Source organism: Puma concolor, chromosome E2, assembly GCF_028749965.1.
Source record: "Puma concolor isolate L17-30 chromosome E2, mPumCon1.1.hap2, whole genome shotgun sequence".
NCBI classification, from domain to species: domain Eukaryota; kingdom Metazoa; phylum Chordata; class Mammalia; order Carnivora; family Felidae; genus Puma; species Puma concolor.
In genome coordinates this window covers 19,412,781-19,427,992 of record NC_141681.1, presented here as the reverse complement: position 1 = coordinate 19,427,992, position 15,212 = coordinate 19,412,781, and the positions used below count along the sequence as shown (strand labels likewise).

Below are 15,212 nucleotides of genomic sequence, written 5' to 3'. Positions count from 1 at the left end.
AGGCTCCAGAGACTTGCGCACCGTAGCGTAATGACGTAAGAGCAAAAGAAGACGCCTCCATCCCCATCTCCGTTTCCTAGGAAACGTAGACTCCACGTTCCACTCTCTGTCGCTGCCCCCTTGACGTCATGGTCAGGATGGGAGGGCGGGGCGAGTGCTACCGCCAGGGGCGGGGCAGCACGGGCCGGCCGGCCGGGTCTGTGCACCTGCGCCTCCGCGGGCCGCCTGGGGCACCGTCCCCAGCCCGCCCGGCCCCACCATGGCCAGGCCGCAGAGGACTCCGGCGCGCAGTCCAGACAACATCGTCGAGGTGAAGAGCAAAGTAAGGGCCCCTCTGGCCCCGGCTCCGGCCTCGGCCCTAGGCGCTTCCAATTCCCTTATTCTCCCTTTTCCTGGCTCCTTAGTCCCCACCACCTTTTTCTCGGCTCCATCATTCATGTCCCATTCTCTGGCTTTTCCTCTCGCTTTCCTCCATCTATCCTCCTTTCCACTGCCGGCCACTAGAGTCCTGTGGCCTTGGTACCTGGAGGGCGGGGAGAAGACCTTGGACAGCGTCCCTTTACTGGAACTGAGGTCTGGGCGCAAGGCTGCAGCTGTTGCGACAGCCCTTTCCGACCTCTAACACCCTCGGACCTGTGGTGGGAAAGGGCACGGGCTCCGTGCTGACCTCTCCTCTCACCCACCCCCTGCCTCCAGTTTGATGCTGAGTTCCGACGCTTCGCGCTGCCCCGCGCTTCGGTGAGTGGCTTCCAAGAATTTTCGCGGTTGCTGCGTGCAGTGCACCAGATCCCGGGCCTGGACGTGCTGCTTGGCTATACAGATGCTCACGGCGACCTACTGCCCCTCACCAACGACGACAGCCTGCACCGGGCCCTGGCCAGCGGGCCCCCACCGCTGCGCCTGCTAGTACAGAAGCGGGGTGAGGAAGATGGGGTACAGTGGGCAGCCTCTGTGGGGTAGGACAGCAGGGCAGGTCTACAAGGGTTAGTCCATGCCCAGGGCGTCCAGGCTTCACCCTCTGCAGTCCCTGCCCTTGCCCTGACCTCCAAGTGGTAGGAAATAGCTACAGTGCCCTTTTCCCCAGGCCTGGGCCTGATGGAAAAGGGTTCAAGTGGGAGAGCAGAGTCTCTGATCTCAGCGCCCCCCTCCCCCTCTCCTGCAGCAGAAGCCGACTCCAGTGGCCTGGCCTTTGCCTCCAACTCTCTGCAACGGCGCAAGAAAGGGCTTCTACTTCGGCCAGTGGCACCCCTGCGCACCCGGCCACCCCTGCTAATTAGCCTGCCCCAAGATTTCCGCCAGGTTTCTTCAGTCATAGATGTGGACCTACTGCCTGAGACACACCGAAGGGTGCGGCTGCACAAGCATGGCTCTGACCGTCCCCTTGGTTTCTACATCCGAGATGGCATGAGTGTACGTGTAGCTCCCCAGGGCCTGGAACGGGTTCCAGGCATCTTCATCTCCCGCCTGGTACGAGGGGGCCTGGCTGAGAGTACAGGGCTGCTGGCAGTCAGTGATGAGATCCTCGAGGTCAATGGTATTGAGGTCGCTGGGAAGACCTTGGACCAAGTGACGGACATGATGGTCGCCAACAGCCACAACCTCATTGTCACTGTCAAGCCAGCCAATCAGCACAATAATGTGGTGCGTGGGGCTTCTGGTCGTCTGACAGGGCCTCCCTCTGCTGGGCCTGGGCCTGCTGAGGCCGAAAGTGACGATGACAGCAGTGATCTGGTCATTGAGAACCGCCAGCCTCCCTGTTCCAATGGGCTGTCTCAAGGGCCTCCATGCTGGGACCTGCGCCAGGGCCCCCTACTTCCCAGTGCCCGCAGCTCTCTGCCCTCCCTGGATCAAGAGCAGGCCAGCGCTGGCTGGGGAAGTAGCATGAGAGGAGATGGTAGTGGCTTTAGCCTCTGACAGGAAAGGATGCAGCCCCTTGCCACTCCAGGCTGCTGAGACATGGCAGGGACTTCCTCAGTGGGGGTTTTTAGCTTGCTCGCAGGGGCCTCTTCGTCTGGGGAACATTAAAAGTTTTCTACAAATGCAGTCATGGTCTTTCTGTGTCCCAGCCCCAACATCCTCCATGGTCTAACAATTTTGCCTCCTGCCCTGGACCTGAGGCAGGAGTGATAAGGACAACAGAGAGACCTCCCTGCAGTTGAGCAGCAGGAGGGACATCAGGCTTTGCATTTCTAGGGTAAGAAGAGCTCTTATGGAAACAAACCCCATTGTGTACAAAAGGTTTAATTTTGACAAAGGGATTAAGAGGCTGGGCTGGCCCTTCTACAGCCACCGGTGGCTGGGAAGAGTGCTCTGGGGATACTGCCCACACCACTGCTCCTGTCTTTGGACCCCCATTCTCTGATGGGGCTTGATCCTGCCCTCTGCAACTGTGTGGTGATCTTCACTGAGGACCCCCATAAGCGCCCCCACAAAAGGGCTCAGACATCCATCTTCACAAAGACCTTAGGGCGGGAAAAGATCTTGATGGCCTCCTCTACCTGCACCAGCTTCTGGTCCAGCTCAGCATGGTGGCCCTGGGCCCTCAGTGAGTCTGCCCCAGCAGGCAGCAGCACCAGCTCACGTAGCAACTGGCTCTGGCCTATGAGGGATCCAGGAAGAGTGAGTGTTGGGCAGGGGTGTGTGGTCCCCAGTGGGTTCCTCATCTACACCCCCCTACCTCTTGCCTATGGACTCACTCTGGAGCAGATTGCTCAGTGTCTCCAGCCGCTGGTTCTCAGGCATGCAAGTGTGACCAGGGGGCATGGCAGGGTCCGGCTGGCTATGCTGGCGGGCCTCAGCCTCCCGCCGCCACAGATCCCTGCGTTGCAACAAGCTGTGGATGCACAGGCTCAGAGTTGATGGTCCCAGGGCGTAGGTTTTCTCCCACCCTCCACAGGAACCCCTCACCCTGGGTGTTGGGCAGTGGGACCTACTAATGGGGTACGTGGCCCTTCTGCGTGGTGTTGTAGTGCTCTTGGGCTTGCCGTTGCTGCTCCAGCACTTGTGCCAGGACCTGCAGGGAGAGGGAATGCCGCCGGGGGGCCCTCTTGGCAGTGCGGGCATTGTGGCTAATGAAGTCCACATCCAGGCCTGGCCCCTGCAGGACATGGCAAGCATGATGGGGCAGACAGTACTGTGTTGTGCTCCTGAACCCCTCAAGATCCCTGCCCCACCTCCCGACCCCCACACATCCTCTCACCTTAGCATTGGGGCCTGGTGGGTTTAGCTGAGGACTGGGGGCACGGGGTGGTGGGATCCCAGGGCCACAGCGGGAGTGTGCCCGAAGGAAGTGGGTGGGCTCTGTTCCAGAGGCTGGGCTGGGCTCCTGGAGGGTAGGGCATAGCAGAGGAATCAGCCAGGCTGAGGTCAGAGTCTTAAGCTGGCCGTACAGCTGAGCTTCTGTTCCTTCTGCCTGTGAGGATATTTCTCTGTATCTAGCCCTATGGGCCTCCTCCCTCTTGAAGAAGCACTTCTATCCATGAGCATTTAAATATGTGTGTCTCTCACATCTTTAAGAAAACAACAAACCATTCCTCTTTCTACCTCAGTCCTGGCTTTTGACTACCATTCTCTTTTTCTCTTTCCCTGCCAAGCCTCCTGGCTCTGTCCCCACCAAGGTCACTCACAGCTGGCTTCCAAGCCATTAAATCCAGGGTCACTTCCCTGGTATCACTGTCCTCAGCCCAATGCTCAATAACTCCTGGGTCTCACTCCTCAGATCCAGACCTGACTCTCCATCTGCTTCCTGGACACACTCCTACCCCCTGGGAATCCCACAAATGCTTCAGCTTCAACAAATTCACATATGACCTGATTGTCTCTTTTCTCAATTCTGCTCCTCCTTCTGAGAACCCTGGACAGAGAAATGGTACTACTATCTACCCAAGACAATCCCACCACCATACCCCTTCACTTGCCCTTCTCACTGCCCTTAGAAATAAAGGTTGAAAAAAAAAAATTTTTTTTAAATGATGTGTGTCCAGCTGACTTCTTAGCCTAACCTCATGCTCTTCTCCCTTCACATTGATCTGAACATAACATCCCACTGTGCATACTCCCTCTGGTCTTAGGACTTCTATCTGTGAGGTTCCATCTCACTAGAATGGTTCTCTTCAATTCTCCCCTTGCCTAATACCTATTTGTCCCTCAGGATGACCCAAGCCATCACCACTCCTGAGGAAGCCCCCAGCCTGACTCTGCAGCAGGCCAGCTATCTCTTAGCCCCTGTTTCCCTAGTCCCCTGTGATTTTCATCTCCATAACTCAGATCAGAGTATAACTGCATGTTGGTCAACAAGATGAACAATGCTTCTGGCTCTCCAAGGCAGGTACCTGCAGCTGGGCCTTGACCCGGGACTCCACCTTGTCATATTTGGGTGAACGCCACAGAGCCTTCAGGGGCCTGGGCTGGCCCTGCTCCCGGCTGCGCTCCTGCTCACGGAAGCGCTTCTGGATCTCTCTGATCCGCTTCAGGTTCTCCTTCTCATAGTCTTTAGGGTCCTTCCCTGGGAAAAAGATGTTGCCAGACTCTGCCCTACATACAGCCCATGAGATCCAACTCCCATCAGTTCACACAAAGGCCCACACCTTGCCTCCTACAGAAAGATCTCCATGACCTCTCCATCTAAAACAGTATACACATACTCTGCCTCATCACTTTGTTCCCTTCCTGACATAGTCATTACCTTCTTCTGTCCCTGATTATTTTCTACATTTTTATTGTGAAGTAGACCATTAATCATTTTGTCTATCATAGCCATCTCTTTACTTGTTTACTGTTTTTCTAGCACCTATAAAGAGGGCACACAGTAGGCACTCAACAGACCACGTTTTGCTGATGCATGAATTCATTAAGCTGAGCTTGGGTTTCCCAGGGACTACTGCATTCAGTCCTCTTCTTTGAGGAAGTAGCGCATTTCCCCCTCCTTTCATAGTTGGGGAAACTGACACTCAGAGAGGCAAACCCTGAGCCCAGAATCTAGCAAGGAGAAGCAACGCTTTTGATCTCAGCGTTTGACCTCATCGTACTAGCTTCATTGCCCCTTGTATCCGAACTTACTCTTGGAAGAGGCCTCTGGGCTTAGGGAGATGCCCCCAAATTGCAGCAGCACTCCTCCGACGCCATGCCTGCCACGGTCCAGGATCTGTCTGGCTCCAGGACCTATGCGGGGACCGCGCGGAGGGGTGGCGTCCAAGTCGAGGTCCGAAGTGACCAGGTCTAGCTTCAGCGCGTTTCCCTCAAGGCGTCCTTGGGCTGAGAAGCCAGATGGGGCCGAGCGCGGGGCTCAGTGGTGGATCAGAGCCAGACCCTCACTCGGGCCTCACCCAGCCGTGCCACCCCCTAACTCACCCGAGGCCGGCCGCCGGTAGTAGTCAGGGAAGAGCGTAGGGTCTGGGGGGATTGGCCCCGAGATACGGGACGGGCCCTCGCACATGCCGCCTTCGTCACCCTGCAACGGTGTACCGAGGCCTGCTGGGCTGCACATTTCCGGTTCCTGGCCCCTTTACCAGCCCCGTGCCTCCTCCCGGATTCTGGACCCAGACCCTGACCCCAACGGTGCCCCTCCATTCCCTGCCTCTGCCCCGCCGTCTCACCCCGCAAAGCGCTCGCCGCCTCCGCTCCTAACCCACTTCCCTGCTTCGTTCGCGACCCCTTCCCCGCAACACTCTGACAAGGGGCTCACCGGAGCAGTTTTGCCGCCGACTGCTGCGACCCGACGGGCTTGCTGTTGCCGGGCAACAATAATTTCCGTCCCTGAGGTCAGGGGCCAAGGCCCCCTGGCGCAAAGCCTTCTGGGGCTTGTAGTTCCAGCTTTGGGGAGTGAGGCACAGAGCCACGGTCAGGCACCCTTCCCACCCGCCTGCCCTCGCCGCCCGGCCGGTCTCTGGGGTCAGCGCCAGGTCCACAGGTCCGGCCCCTCGCTCCGCTCCCCGAAAGCAACCGTCGAGGAGGTACTGACCCTGCGCAGCCGTAGCTTCAGCAGGGGTCGAGAGGCGGCCAGGGTCCCAGGAGAGGACGGCCGCGGGGCAGGCACAGCTCGTAGAGTCGCCTGGCGGCCACGCTTAGACCTCCGAGGTGACCGTCAGGCTGTGGTCTCCAAGCGACTGTCCGCGGCGCTCTGGGAGGCCAAACTCTGTGCGAGGCCCCCCTAAATGCCAGGACAAGCTCCTCCTCGGGTGTCTAATTACTGATCCCTGTGTCCTTTGCCTGGTGACCAGTTACCTATGTGTCACCCTTAGTGTCCAGTGATGGCAGACCAGTGCCTGGTACCACACTATGAGGCTTGCCAGACCCTGGGTGAAGACAAGTGCCCAACAGTCCAAGTCTCAGAGCCAGAGCTCCAGGAGGAACGACTCAAGCTGAAGGAAGAGAGGCTCAAGCCAGAGGTGGAGTCACTAGAGGAGAGAGGCCCTCCCAGGCCTATGGCCTCCATTGTGAGGCCCAGTCCTGGTCCGAAGAGGAAGCCAGTCAAGTGAGGGGGCTTTCAGAGGGAAGGAGCTATAGGGCTGGTGGGGAGGGTGGGCTCACACTCCAGCAGGATCCCTAAATCCTGCACTCTTACATAATGCATCCTTATCTCCTGCCACCACCATCACTCCTCACTCCTTCTGTCCCTGAGGAACCCTGGCATAGGGAGCATCCAGAGGAGGGGTCTCAGGCCTTGTAGGGTACTAAGCTCACATGAGCTTTAGTTCCCTGTCCAGCCCAGAGCCTCGCTGACCAGGAAAGGGACAAGAATCTGGGCCGGGGGTGGTGAATAGGCAGGGTTATTCCCTATGGTCAGGACACACGAGCCAAAGCTGGAGGCTGGCTCCTTAGGCCTCCTGTCCCCCAGCCTCCCAGGGCCTAGCCACCAAGTCCATCCCAAAGCTGAAGCTGAGATGCCACAGGGGCTGCCACCGCAGAGGGAGGAGCCAGAGGGTAGCCAGACTGAGCCCTCACCATCTGCCAAACAGCACAAAAAAGCCAAGAAGCGCAAGAGTCTGGGAGCTCCAGTGCTCCCAGCTGTGGCCAGCACAGTGTCTGCACCTCCAGAGACCTTGGCGCTGGAGCGTGAGTGGCAGCCCCTGGGCCCTCCCTTTTTCTCCTGCCTGATGGACCCCTGTCATGGCACAGCTTGGTGCTCCAGCCCCTGCCTTGCCCTGGCTGTTTGCAGGAAAGGCCCAGCGCCTGCGGCCCCTGTACCAGTACATCAACTATTGTAATCCTGAGCTGAATCAGGCAGGGGAGGGGGACAGGGAGGCTGAGGTGGACGTGGAGCCTGAGTTGGAGTTGGCCCTGGTCCCCGAGGAGGCAGGTGTGGAGCAACTGAAGGCTTTGCTGCCCGTGACAGGTGAGCTGGGGTCAGGCCTCACTCTGCCCTGCCCCAATACATTCGTGTCCCCCACCCATGCACTGGCTCCCCTGGGAGAGGAGGTTGGAGAAGAGCCAGGGTGTTTGCCCAAGTTGGGGGTCAGTGGCCGCCTCAAGGCTGAGGTGGATAAGTCAACCCAGGTGGACATCGATAAGATGCTGAGTGTTTGTGCCGCCCCACTTGTACCTCCACTCTCTCCTCAGTACAAGTGACTTTCCCGCCTCCACTGGAGTCTCCCCTTCTCCCAAGCCCAAACCAGAGCAGCAGCCTAGGCCTCAGGAGGAAGGGAAAATTTGGCCCTTCTCCCTACTTGGGGCCTTGGACTTACTGAAAATAAACATTTTTCCTTTTCTCAGACTTCATGATTTCCCAAAATAGATGGCTGAAGAGAGGCTGGGAAGGTGGGGGCAGGGTGTGAAGCCTGATTGGTCACCTGGATCATCCAAGAACTTGACAAACATACAGGTTCTTGGGCACTATCCCAGACATAACTGAATCAGAATCTGCAGGGGTGGGGCCTAGTTCTGTGCATTTAAAGGCTCTTCACATGAACCTGAAGGTCAGATAGGGTAACAGTGGGGATGCAGAGAGAGGTGATAAGGGAGAAACGAGGCAGAAAAAGGAAAGGGACTGTCAGGTCACAGCAATCAGGTGCTTGGCTTTGCTCCCTGTCTTCCAGGGAAGGGGCCTGCATTTGGTCTGACCTCAGGGGATCAATACTTGGGATCTCCCACCGAGGTGTCAGAGTTCATTTGCCTGCCCCAAGAGTGGTGTCTTTGGAATGTTTTCCACATACTGGGGACTACAGCTGGACCAGACTTTGCCCCCAGAGTGGTCCTGCCAACAGAGGCCTCTGTGACTTTTTCCTAGCAGCCAGGGGGTGGTGGTGGATGTGAATGTTCTCCTGGAGCCCTGCAGCCAAGCCACTGGATAACTGAAATTATCCAGTTTGGCCACTTTGGAAACCCTCATATCGTGCCACCTCCTCATCCTCCTGAACGTACCTCAGATACCTTAAACATAAAGAATTTAAAATTAAATGAGTAACTTCTCCCTCCAATCTGCTTTCCCTCCTGTGTCTCATCTACACAATTGTTCAAGCCAAAATCCTGGGTGTCACCCCAGACCCCATCCTGTTCTTTGCTCATTGACTCCTACAAGCTAATCAGGCATCAAGGCTCGTGAATGTGCCCTCTAGATTGAGAACCTTTCGTATCTCATAGTCAGCACTTTTGCCTTGGGACACTGTTATTCCCCGGTGAGAGCTCACTAGTTTCTCTGCCTGTGGTTCCTTCCCCAACCAATCCACCCCACTGATCCTGGTACACACACACCTGAACCTGATGGTGTTGCTTCTCCCTGGCATGTTGCTCCTCTTGCTCCAAGTGCCTTAAAAACTTTCCAGTGGCGGGGCGCCTGGGTGACTCAGTTAAGCATCTGACTCTTGATTTCAGCTCAGGTTATGATCTCGTGGTTGATCTTGCGGTTTGGGAGTTCGAGCCCCACATCGGGCTCCAGGCTGATAGTGCGGAGCCTGCTGGGAATTCTACCTCTCTCTTTGCCCCTCCCCTGCTCTCTCTCTCAAAATATATAAACTTAAAAAACAAAACAAAACATAACTTTTCAGTGGCTTCTATAAGTCCCTGACCAGCCACAACTTTCTTACTTTCACTCTGCACATGGGCCTTCTCCTGCCTAAAGTGCCTTCATTCCTTTACCCCTCCACCTGACTAGTGCACTTTTACCTTGAAGACTCGGGCACTTTACTCCGTGCTGAGCCAGGCAGCACCCAGTGTTGCCCTATGTCATAGCATTTACATATTACTGCCGTTGTGGGTTAGAACTGTTCTTGGAACTAGGTTGTGAACTCCCCAAGGGCATACATCATTGCATTGCACCCATCTAGTGGAGAGCCCCCATAAAAGACACAAAGATAAGGAGACCGAGGTGGGGAGCTGAGGAAGTCGCAGAGGGCAGGTCAGGATCTGAAAGGCTGAGGGCATCTAAAGTCCAGAACCATGTGCAGGGCCCCTCGAATACTGGTTTGGCAAGGTCATTGGAAGGGATAGGGTGGGCAAGCCCAGATAGAAGTAGGAAGAAAATGCGCATCATCCCAGGCTGCTTCTATGTTTAGGAATCACTTGGAGCTCACTGGCCTGGTGGCAAGACTACAGGGCAAGTCATGGGGTCAGGACATTTTTGCCCATACGTTTCCCTGGTTAGTGACTGTACCACCCCAGAAGATACTGTCCACAGGGACCATGCAGACCAAATCTTGTCCATAGGGATGAGCATGGATTCTTTGGAATTTCTCAGAGGTAAAGGACTCTTCACATAACTGAGTTGACTGCCTCACTTTATGGCTGAGGGAGGAGAGACCTGGAGAGAAGTGGCCTTGCATGAAATCACACCCTGGGCACCAGGGAGGCAGCACCCTTTCCTGAACCCTGTAGATTTGTGGACCTGAAAACTCTGGCTAAGGCCTGACCCAGGCCAGCACTGACAAGGAAACTCTGTTCCTCTCTTCCAACAAGTGGCACAGGAAATACTCAGTAACCAGCAAAGAACTGATCTATATTTGCAGGTCTATTACCTGATAGGTTTTCCTAAAGCAGGGTGGCTGACAATAGCCACAGAAAGGAACAAGTAACTACTATTGTTCCTAGAAGCTCAATCTAAGGGGGAAATGCTGAGTAGGATGCAAGGAGACAGGTATCACAGAAGAGCAGAGGACCAAGGCTGTGGGACCTTGAGGTGGGTGTGGGTGTTGGGACTGCTGTTTTGCCTAGGGAAGCAATGAAGCGGCAGCCCTTCAGCTGACTCTTGAAGGAGATTTGGGTGGCCTTCCAAGCAGGGAATACACCAGACACAAAGCCTTGCTAGTATAGAAGTCAGCCTCACTCAGGAGGGCCATTTAGCATGGCTGAAGCAGAGGCATGGACATCAGGAGACCAGGTTAGACAAGTCTGGGAGTGATGAGAAAGGGTGCAGGCAAGGAGGGATCTTGGCCTGATATTTTGGAGAGGTCATGTGGGCAGCAGTGAGAAGGGTAGAATGAGGAAGGGAGACTGGGAACAGGGAGGTGAGGAGACTGCTGATTGTCTGAGTGAGTATGAGGCCTACATTTGGTTGGGGGGTTGAGAAATAAGCAAAAAGTATTTTGAAAGTTCTTTTCTGGCTCTTCCTGTAAGCGGCCTGAGGTGATCTCTGAAAATGGTTCGCTATTCACTTGACCTGGAAAACCTGACAAAATCATGCCAACAAAAGGTTCAAATCTTTGTGTTCACTTTAAGAACACACGTGAAACTTCCCAGGTAATCAAGGGTATATACATCCGAAAAGCCACCAAGTATCTGAAAGATGTCACTTTGCAGAAGCAGTGTGTGCCATTCTGTCGCTACAATGGTGGAGTTGGTAGCTGTACCCAGGCCAAACAGTGGGGATGGACACAGGGTTGGTGGCCAAAAAGAGTGCTGAATTTTTATTGCACATGCTTAAAAATGCAGAGAGTAATGCTGAACTTAAGGGTTTAGATGTAGATTCTCTGGTCATTGAGCACATCCAGGTGAACAAAGCCCCCAAGATGTGGCATAGAACTTACAGGGCTCGTGGTCAGATTAATCCATACATGAGCTCTCCGTGCCACATTGAGATGATCCTTACTGAAAAACAAAAACAAAAAACACATTGTTCCTAAACCAGAAGAGGAAGTTGCACAGAAAAAAAAGGTACCCCAGAAGAAACTGAAGAAACAAAACTTATGGCCTGGGAGTAAATTCTGCATAAAATAAATGCAAATAAAAGCAAAAAAAAAAAAAAAAGTAAGTTATTTTCTGGTTGTTGTTAGAGAGAGGAAAAACAAACTCCATTTTCAGAAGCCTGGAAAAACTTCATTCACTCTGACTCCAGGAAGATCCTGAAATTTAGGAAACGGGACCTGGGAGGTGATGCTGCTTTCCTCCAGGAGGGGGCGGTGCAGGACAAGCCTGAACCCACGTGCAGGCACAGTCCATCCTGAGGGCCAGAACCCTGCTGACTTCCTAGGCCACAGGCACTTGGGCCATTTTAAGGCACATCTCCTCCCCAGGACCAACCCAAGAAATTTATAATGGTAAAGATGTCTGAAGGATGGCCATGGACCTAGGCTCTAGCGAGTACCAACAGAGGACCCCAGGGCCCTCACAAAAGTAGCTGTGCACCAAGCCCACTGCACTCTGCCCTAGGACTTCTGGGAACCTGTCTTTGTCAACAAGGGATTTGTTGTAGAGCCCTATAAAACCTAAGAAATGCCACTGTGGGGCAGTAAACCTGAGTCAGGTACAACTGGGAAAGGTGCATGAGCTTTCTTAGTAAATCCCCCAATTTAGGAGGGATCCCATCTTCCTAGTAACACACAGAGGGACTGACCTGGAGTCAGGAGGAAGGGAACAGCCTTTCTGAACTCTACCAGCATCCTGCCTCGCAGGGCTCTCTGTAGTCCTTCCTTCTCCTAGTTGAGGGCAGACAGATTTCTGCTGCACAGAGAAGGCAGTAACCTGGAGGGCAGGACCTGAGCGGGGAGGGGCAATGTCTGGGCACTCAGTCTCTGAGATCTTTAAGTGCTGGGGAAAGAGTAGGTCAGGGTCAGTCTCTGTAGTCAGATGACCCTGACCATGCTCCTCCTTGGCTCCATCACTTTTAACTTATAGGAGGCAAGTAACTTTGCCCCTCTCTGGCTAAGTTTCATGATCTGAATAATGAGAATATTAATAGTAGGACCTCACAGAGTGGTTTGGATATCAAATGAAGTATGTGTGAAGTGTCTCCGGGGGAGGAGCATTCAGTAAGCACACTCCCCAGCACTAGTCACTGTTATTTTAGCTCACAAGGACAAAGTTTTAAACCAGGACCACACACAGGAAAATAGGCCTACTGACTTCTAGAAAGGGTGCCAAGAAGAGGGAGATTTCCCTGAGCCTTTCTCTCTCTGGCAAGGAGCCCAGGGCAAGGCAGAGAGAGTGAAGTTTAGAGAAGGGAAGAGTTCAGTCTAGGCTTAATCCTGGCAGGCTGGCAGAGGAAACGAAGGGGGTGTATGTGTCCACTTCCCCGAACCTCTGACCCACCTCACCTCTGATTGACTTCGTTAAAAGGCAGTCCCAGTGTAGAATAGTTAATAAAAAGCATGGTTGGTGACTGGCTATCTAGGTCAGGCAGCGTTAGGCTGTACCTACTCCAAGGGCAGTGCATCCAGGCTCCCCGGGACCACTTCTCACCTCCCCTCTCCCAGGGTTTCCCGGAGCCAAATCCATGGTTGTAGGAACAGAACTCTTCCTGACCTCCAGCCCGGGAAGGCCTTAAACTCTCCCTATCTCCCTGACCTGCCTACCAGGTCAGGGAAGTCTTGAGGTTAAGGAAGTCTTGAGTCTTGTTCCCTGAGAAAAGACTTTTCCTTGGAGGACTCCTGGGATTCTGTCACAAGGGAATATGCCCACCAGACCATGATGGATCCAGGGCAGGCCAGATCTGCTGTGGCCACAAGGAGAGAGAAAAATATAAACAAACTACAATAAACAAGCCTCTCATTATTAAAGAAACAACTTACCAAACAACCAATTGCCATAGTGTCAGACTTTCTGATTTATTAATATTTATCAGATATTCCAGAACTCTCCCTGTCTCCTCTCCACCAAATCAGGGACCCTTTGCCCCAGGTCAATAGCCCCTGAGAGCTCACCCAATGAAGAACCCACTCCTCCCTGCCAGGGAAGGGGCAGCCTGGAGGCTGGAAAGGCCTGGGCATATGGGAAGGAGGGCAGGTACGGATCCCTGAGGGATGGCTTGCTGCCCTCACCATTCCTGAGATGCTCTAGCCCAGGAAGGGCATGAAAACAAGGCTTCTTGTCGTTTTCCCTCAGGCCTGAGGAATCAGCCAAGCTGGGTCCTTGCTGTGCTTTCTCACCTAGTTACGGCCACAAATAGGCTGAAGCAGCCTCCAAGTCAAGCTTTTGCTGGCTCTGCTCACCAGCATGACTATGCAGAGACCTGGGGGCAGCTCTACTAGGCTACACTGTGGGAGCTGCTAGCCCTCAGCTATACCACCACCCTCCAAGTCTTGAGCATTGGAGGGGGTGTTTTCCCAAGGCCACCTTGGGCTTCACCTGGACCCTGCCCAAGCTGACTCATGAAATGAAATACACTATGTATGCAATGCCAAGACCTCCTGTCTCATCCTTCTGGTCCCTTCCCATCCCTTCTGCCCCATGGCAGGGAGCCCACGTGCAGGCTCACAGGTTATTCCGTTGGAGAGCTTCGCATAGGTTCTGGTTGGCGTCAGGTTCTTCCGTCATCACCTCCACAGCCTCCCACTCCCCAGATCTGCTCGACCTTTTGATGGCATCCACCACACTCTGCATGTACAGCCCATCCTCGAACGAGGCGGCCATGGAAACAGGGATGTGGTCCCATGTGCGGCGGTCCCCCTGCCCCTGGAAGGACTGGCGCAGGGCCTGCACCATGTAGACCATGCCCTTCAGGTAGAGCAGTGGAACATCCTGGGGCCCCTGCTCGGGCAGCCCTGCACCCACAGCCAGTGAGTCCCGCAGGAGCAGCTCCTCTTGTGTGGCAGAGTTCTTTTGCCCATACAGGTCAGCTCCTCTGGCAACAAGGCGTCCTGCAGAGCCCACCACCATGACCTCGTGCACAAAGGCACCTGGCATGTTGAAGTTAAGTGTTACCGTGCTGCACACGCCTCCACCCATGAGCATCTGGAAGAAGCAGAAGTCATCACTGGTGACATGTCGGATGCCACGGATGGCTGCATTCTGCCTCACAAAGGTCTTGAGCAGCCCATGCACCTTCTCAGCTCTCCGGCCAGTCAGGTGGGTCAGCAGGTCCACGATGTAGGTGCCCATGGTGTGCAGGCCCCCACCACCCATAAGCTCGTCGCAGATCCAGCCATAGTTGGGGCTGAGCAGGCTGCCTGAGTAGATGCGCGCATCGCAGATCATTACTGCGCCCACGTAGTGCTCCGCGATCAGCTGCTTCATGCGCACAAAGGCAGGCAGAAAGCGCAGCACATTCCCCACCAGACTCATCAGCTGTGGGTAGTAGCGCGAGGCTGTCACCATCCGGAATGCATCCACCGAAGTTGCTGCCTTCTCACAAACCACATTCTTCCCAATACCTGAGAATAAAACACACCAAAAAGTCTCAAAGTTCCAAGGGATTTACAATGAAGGAAAAAATATTTTCTTGAAGGCAAATGAACTCGGAAAAGCCTCCTGTATCAGATGGTGGCCTGGGACAAGAGGAAAGGCAACAACTTGGACAAAAATGGTACCTGGTGACTGGGACTGGAGAACAAGCTATAGACTGCAGAATGAAGAGTAAATTCTTAAGGGAAAATGAAAGGAGTAGAGGTAGAAGGTGCAAACCAGGAATGGCAAGTAAAGAGAGGAGGTATAATATGTAATTTTATGGGGTGCCTGGATGGCTCAGTCGGTTGAGCGACCAACTTCCGCTCAGGTCATGATCTCACAGCTGGTGAGTTTGAGTCCCGTGTCAGGCTCTGTGCTGACAGCTTGGAGCCTGGAGCCTGCTTCAGATTCTGTGTCTCCCTCTCTCTCTGCCCCTCCCCGACTCACGCTCTGTCTCTCTCTCAAAAATGAATAAACATTAAAATTTTTTTAAAAAATCTGTAATTTTATGTGCCAACCCAGCTAGGCTGTAGTGTCCATCAAATACCAGTCTGGACATTGCTATGAAGGTATTTTTTAGATGTGAATAGCATTTATTTAAAAACTTCTTTAATGTTTATTTTTTGAGAGAAAGAGAGAGAGAGGCAGAGAGCGAGAGGGAGACACAGAATCCGAAGCAGGCT

The 15,212-nt window shown here is 54.1% G+C and overlaps 4 protein-coding genes across 6 annotated transcripts in view; 2 read left to right on the top strand and 2 right to left on the bottom strand.

The window, feature by feature from the left end:
* Nucleotides 1–142: 142 nt before the first annotated feature.
* Nucleotides 143–2,043, top strand: PARD6A (par-6 family cell polarity regulator alpha). Of its 2 annotated transcripts, none has more exons than XM_025920761.2 (3): nucleotides 143–322; nucleotides 697–919; nucleotides 1,166–2,043. In XM_025920761.2, the coding sequence occupies exons 1-3, from the start codon at nucleotides 260–262 to the stop codon at nucleotides 1,912–1,914; spliced, it is 1,035 nt and encodes a 344-aa protein (XP_025776546.1). In that variant the 5' UTR covers nucleotides 143–259; the 3' UTR covers nucleotides 1,915–2,043. The 2 variants fall into 2 exon arrangements, with proteins under 2 accessions (XP_025776546.1, XP_025776545.1); XM_025920760.2 differs by having other exon boundaries at nucleotides 197–322; nucleotides 1,163–2,043.
* Nucleotides 2,044–2,225: 182 nt separating this feature from the next.
* On the bottom strand, nucleotides 2,226–6,290 carry ENKD1 (enkurin domain containing 1). The gene is made up of 8 exons (XM_025920564.2): nucleotides 5,684–6,290; nucleotides 5,350–5,449; nucleotides 5,059–5,253; nucleotides 4,332–4,504; nucleotides 3,200–3,325; nucleotides 2,934–3,097; nucleotides 2,697–2,833; nucleotides 2,226–2,599 (listed from the first exon to the last, which is right to left on the bottom strand). The coding sequence occupies exons 2-8, from the start codon at nucleotides 5,432–5,434 to the stop codon at nucleotides 2,439–2,441; spliced, it is 1,041 nt and encodes a 346-aa protein (XP_025776349.1). The 5' UTR covers nucleotides 5,435–5,449; nucleotides 5,684–6,290; the 3' UTR covers nucleotides 2,226–2,438.
* CE2H16orf86 (chromosome E2 C16orf86 homolog) lies at nucleotides 5,626–7,705 on the top strand. Its single transcript, XM_086689163.1, has 5 exons — nucleotides 5,626–5,951; nucleotides 6,240–6,472; nucleotides 6,836–7,053; nucleotides 7,157–7,333; nucleotides 7,558–7,705. Exons 2-5 carry the CDS (start codon nucleotides 6,249–6,251, stop codon nucleotides 7,683–7,685), a joined length of 747 nt encoding a protein of 248 aa, XP_086545289.1. The 5' UTR covers nucleotides 5,626–5,951; nucleotides 6,240–6,248; the 3' UTR covers nucleotides 7,686–7,705.
* A 5,241-nt stretch (nucleotides 7,706–12,946) lies between these two features.
* Nucleotides 12,947–15,212, bottom strand: part of GFOD2 (Gfo/Idh/MocA-like oxidoreductase domain containing 2) — a 34,737-nt gene continuing 32,471 nt past the window's right edge. For both annotated transcript variants that reach the window (XM_086689150.1, XM_025920622.2), the window contains one exon: nucleotides 12,947–14,516. In XM_086689150.1, the coding sequence (XP_086545276.1) occupies nucleotides 13,618–14,516 (899 nt within the window). In that variant the 3' untranslated portion in view covers nucleotides 12,947–13,617. The remainder of the gene's footprint in view (nucleotides 14,517–15,212) is intronic.

Coding starts and splice junctions, on each gene's coding strand:
- PARD6A (XM_025920760.2), top strand. CDS start 260: ATGGCCAGGCCGCAGAGGACTCCGGCGCGCAGTCCAGACAACATCGTC. Junction 323..696: donor TCGTCGAGGTGAAGAGCAAA/GTAAGGGCCCCT, acceptor CCCTGCCTCCAG/TTTGATGCTGAGTTCCGACG. Junction 920..1,162: donor CCTGCTAGTACAGAAGCGGG/GTGAGGAAGATG, acceptor CCTCTCCTGCAG/CAGAAGCCGACTCCAGTGGC.
- ENKD1 (XM_025920564.2), bottom strand. CDS start 5,434: ATGTGCGAGGGCCCGTCCCGTATCTCGGGGCCAATCCCCCCAGACCCT. Junction 4,505..5,058: donor CCCAGAGGCCTCTTCCAAGA/GTAAGTTCGGAT, acceptor TCTTTTTCCCAG/GGAAGGACCCTAAAGACTAT. Junction 2,600..2,696: donor ACTGAGCAATCTGCTCCAGA/GTGAGTCCATAG, acceptor GATCCCTCATAG/GCCAGAGCCAGTTGCTACGT.
- CE2H16orf86 (XM_086689163.1), top strand. CDS start 6,249: ATGGCAGACCAGTGCCTGGTACCACACTATGAGGCTTGCCAGACCCTG. Junction 7,054..7,156: donor AGAGACCTTGGCGCTGGAGC/GTGAGTGGCAGC, acceptor GGCTGTTTGCAG/GAAAGGCCCAGCGCCTGCGG. Junction 7,334..7,557: donor GGCTTTGCTGCCCGTGACAG/GTGAGCTGGGGT, acceptor CTCTCTCCTCAG/TACAAGTGACTTTCCCGCCT.